At 35.9% G+C, this 3,664-nt stretch overlaps 2 protein-coding genes across 3 annotated transcripts in view; both read left to right on the top strand.

Annotated features, from left to right (window-relative positions):
* On the top strand, positions 238 to 1,155 carry LOC109129455 (uncharacterized mitochondrial protein AtMg00810-like). The gene has a single exon (XM_019237708.1). The coding sequence runs from the start codon at positions 238 to 240 to the stop codon at positions 1,153 to 1,155; it is 918 nt and encodes a 305-aa protein (XP_019093253.1).
* LOC104750079 (alpha carbonic anhydrase 2-like) overlaps positions 2,330 to 3,664 on the top strand; it is a 6,228-nt gene continuing 4,893 nt past the window's right edge. Inside the window, exons 1-4 of one of the 2 annotated variants that reach the window (XM_019237913.1) lie at positions 2,330 to 2,478; positions 2,573 to 2,790; positions 2,873 to 2,985; positions 3,459 to 3,554. In XM_019237913.1, the coding sequence (XP_019093458.1) occupies positions 2,379 to 2,478; positions 2,573 to 2,790; positions 2,873 to 2,985; positions 3,459 to 3,554 (527 nt within the window). In that variant the 5' untranslated portion in view covers positions 2,330 to 2,378. The remainder of the gene's footprint in view (positions 2,479 to 2,572; positions 2,791 to 2,872; positions 2,986 to 3,458; positions 3,555 to 3,664) is intronic. The other variant, XM_010471825.2, reaches the window with a different exon arrangement.

Raw genomic sequence — 3,664 nt, 5'->3', positions numbered from 1 at the left:
CTGACTGAAACAGTCTATATGCAACAACCTCCAGGTTTCAAAGACAGCAAACACCCATCTCATGTTTGGAAGCTCAACAAAGCTGTTTATGGTTTGAAACAGGCGCTGAGAGCTTGGTTTGACAAATTTAGCAGCTTTCTTTTGCTATTTGGGTTCGAATGCAGCTTCAAGGATCCATCCCTTTTTGTATATTTCAAGAACAACAACATCATCATCCTTCTGCTCTATGTTGATGATATGGCTCTTACTGGAAACAATCCACAGTTTATTTGTGAGCTTCTCCAATCTCTTAATAAAGAGTTCCGCATGAAGGATCTTGGACCCCTCAGTTACTTCCTTGGACTGCAGGCTCACTATCATCCTGCAGGTTTGTTTCTAAATCAGCATATGTATGCAGAGGATTTACTTTTAGCAGCAGGAATGGCTGATTGTGCTCCGACTTCAACACCACTGCCTTTGGAGCTTCAAAAAGTCAAAGGACAGGAAGATCTCTTTGATCAGCCTACTCACTTTCGCAGTTTGGCTGGTAAGTTGCAATATCTCACTCTTACTAGACCAAACATACAATTAACGGTCCATCTTGTATGTCAACGCATGCATGCGCCTACTGTTGCGGATTTCAATCTGCTAAAACGCATAATCCGTTACATCAAAGGTACTATTGACTATGGTGTTTCCTTCTCAAAGAATGCTGATTTCACCTTAAGAGCATACAACGACAGCGACTATGCAGGCTGTCCAACAACCAGTCGCTCTATAGGTGGTTACTGCACCTTTCTAGGGAACAATCTCATCTCCTGGTCTGCAAAACGTCAGACGTCCGTGTCTCGCAGCTCCACTGAAGCAGAGTACCGATGTTTATCAGATACTGCAGCTGAGGTCAATTGGTTAAGGGATCTTCTCGCAAACATTGGCATGCCACTCACACATGCTCCAGAGTTGTACTGTGACAACTTCTCTGCTGTCTATCTTTCTGCGAACCCGACACTTCACAAGAAAACCAAACAAAGGGAACTATGGTTGTCTATCACATTCCAGCAAAGTACCAACTTGCTGACATTTTCACTAAATCCTTGCCACTTCAAGTTTTCAATGAACTCAGATACAAATTTGGTGTGGTCTCTCCATCCACACAAAGTTTGTGGGGGGATGTAAGGAGTATCAACACTGGACTCACTGAAAACTCAGTCCAGTAAACAAAGTTGGGCCTCGAAGTATTGATCAAGCCAACTGCAGTTTGTTTTCTCACTACAGTCTCTAACGGTAACAAAGAGAAGATTCTAGTCCCATGTGCTCTGCAACATACAGAGGTAATGCCAAACACAGCTCACACTATGGTCCAAACAAGGAACCAATTTGCTGTTCTTGCCTCACCGATCCTATGCAGCTGATGGAGACACTTGTGAGACATCTACCTACCTTTGTAATCATTAGGTCATTATGTTCTCTCATGTTTTCTCATATATAAAAACAAATGATGTATTCTGAAATCAATGAAGAAATATCTTTAAGCCTCCCTTTCTGTGTTTTAACCTAGAGTTATAGCTCTTGCTTTCAGTTTTGAACCCGCAATTTTAATCTAGTATGATATTAAAATTTTGTCTTCCATATTATGTGGTTCTCCAAAAAAAAAAAAAAAAAAACATTTTTCCAACACAAATAGAATGTCTAAGTCAAATATATTTAATTGTAACTTTTTATTTAATAATATGATGTACGTATGACTTTTTTGTCCCGCATTAAAAGATGGCCATAACCAAACCAAGCGATATGAAACGTACACGTAGTGATCTAATTTGTAACAATAAGTAGTGTTACGTATTACCAAATGTGCTAATTGTTTTGCTAAAATATGAGTCATTTCAAATCCTGTAATATGTATATCTTAATTTAGGGAGTTTAGAAGTGAATTTTTGATAAAAATGAAAGCCATTTATGTGTTCTCTATCATATTTTTGCCATCTAAAAAATACTTGTCCGGTAAATGCTTCGCCATATTATGAACTTGGTGGACATGCGTACGTACATACAAAAATTGTCTTTGACAAATTGAATAAACAGTGAATGTGAACTAATCTTTCGAATCCAAGAAATAAATCTATAAGAAAGAGAGTTGGGAACAAAATGATGTGAAAATGAAATGAAAACATGTTTTCAACCAGAGTCAAACATGTCGTCTTAATCGGCATTAAAAACACCTTAAATAGTATAAGAGGGAAATATGTGACGACTAGGCTGACGTTTAACATATGTAATCTCCTAATGCACTTATAATCATCTACTATATATACTTATATTGCATTCAACAAAACAATTAAAATCCAATCATCACCTCTCCCTCTCCTCTCCCTCTCTCAAAACCTCTTTCAAAACCAAAGATGGATAAGGTATCTATCCAATGCTTTATCTTCTTAGTTCTCACCAGCTTCGTCGCCACCGTTTGGTGTTTGAGTGCTACAACAGATTATAGAGAAGTTGGTAAGTCACACAAGTGATCTTGGTTCTTTTTAATGGGTTCTTACATTTTGTTGCATTTTGAGAACTAAATTATACGATGGATGGATCTATATAGAGGATGAAAGGGAGTTCAGCTACGAGAGGAAGAAAGAGAACGGGCCAGAAAAATGGGGAAAGCTAAAACCGGAGTGGAAACTGTGCGGAAAAGGAGAGTTGCAATCTCCAATTGATCTTATGAACAAAAGAGTTAGACTTGTTACTGATTTCCAAAAGCTTACTAAAGATTACAAACCTTGCAACGCCACTCTCATAAATAGAGGCCATGATATGATGGTATCAAAGTTATTACCCATTCATATACACATCTCTCATTTATAAGTTTCAAACGAAAACTCATAATTACTTACTTTCGCAGCTGAGGTTTGAAGAAGAAGAAGGGTCAGGCAGTCTCAAGATCAATGGAACTGAATATAAACTCCTACAGCTTCATTGGCATTCTCCCTCTGAACATACTATCAATGGAAGAAGGTGTGCAACCTTCTAAATAACATCCCATATATTTGACTTAAACTAAATACGAAAAATAAAACTAGAATATAGATCAAATATGTATGCTTAACACACATGTACAACAGAAGAGGAAAACAAAAACATACATGCATGTACAAATTAAAATCTATGTCCATTATTGCATCAAAAGAAGAGTTAGTACTTAGTACATATCACGAATTTAATTGAAACTTTTTACAATTAAAAATAGTTGATGCTATTTTGATTAAGTTGTTGTCTTTAGTTACATAGTACACATCAAGACTTTAGTTGACACTTCTTACAATTATTAATTCTGGATGATAAAAGAATAGTTATGATAATTTTCTAATTATATATATTAAAAACCTTAGACGGCATGGAATTTTGTTTATTTTTTTCTGAAAAATTATGGATATCTTAGTATTTGTAAATTAAAAAAAATATTTTCAACTTTTACATAAATGGCACAGGTTTGCTCTTGAGCTTCACTTGGTTCATGAAAACATTAACGGAAGCTTGGCTGTAGTCACAGTGCTCTACAAAATCGGAAGGCCAGACTCTTTTCTCGAATCGGTATATATACATCTCAAGAATTTTGATTAATTAAGCACTAAATTTTCTAGATATTTAATTGTTATTGTAATTAACCAATCTTTTTTTTTTTTTTTTTTTTTTT

Source organism: Camelina sativa, chromosome 16, assembly GCF_000633955.1.
Source record: "Camelina sativa cultivar DH55 chromosome 16, Cs, whole genome shotgun sequence".
Lineage (NCBI taxonomy): Eukaryota > Viridiplantae > Streptophyta > Magnoliopsida > Brassicales > Brassicaceae > Camelina > Camelina sativa.
The sequence above is the reverse complement of the archived record's forward strand: the minus strand, read 5'-3'. Positions and strand labels throughout refer to the sequence as shown.

What these genes read in the sequence shown, in the direction of transcription:
- LOC109129455 (XM_019237708.1), top strand. Translation starts at nt 238, where the DNA reads ATGGCTCTTACTGGAAACAATCCACAGTTTATTTGTGAGCTTCTCCAA.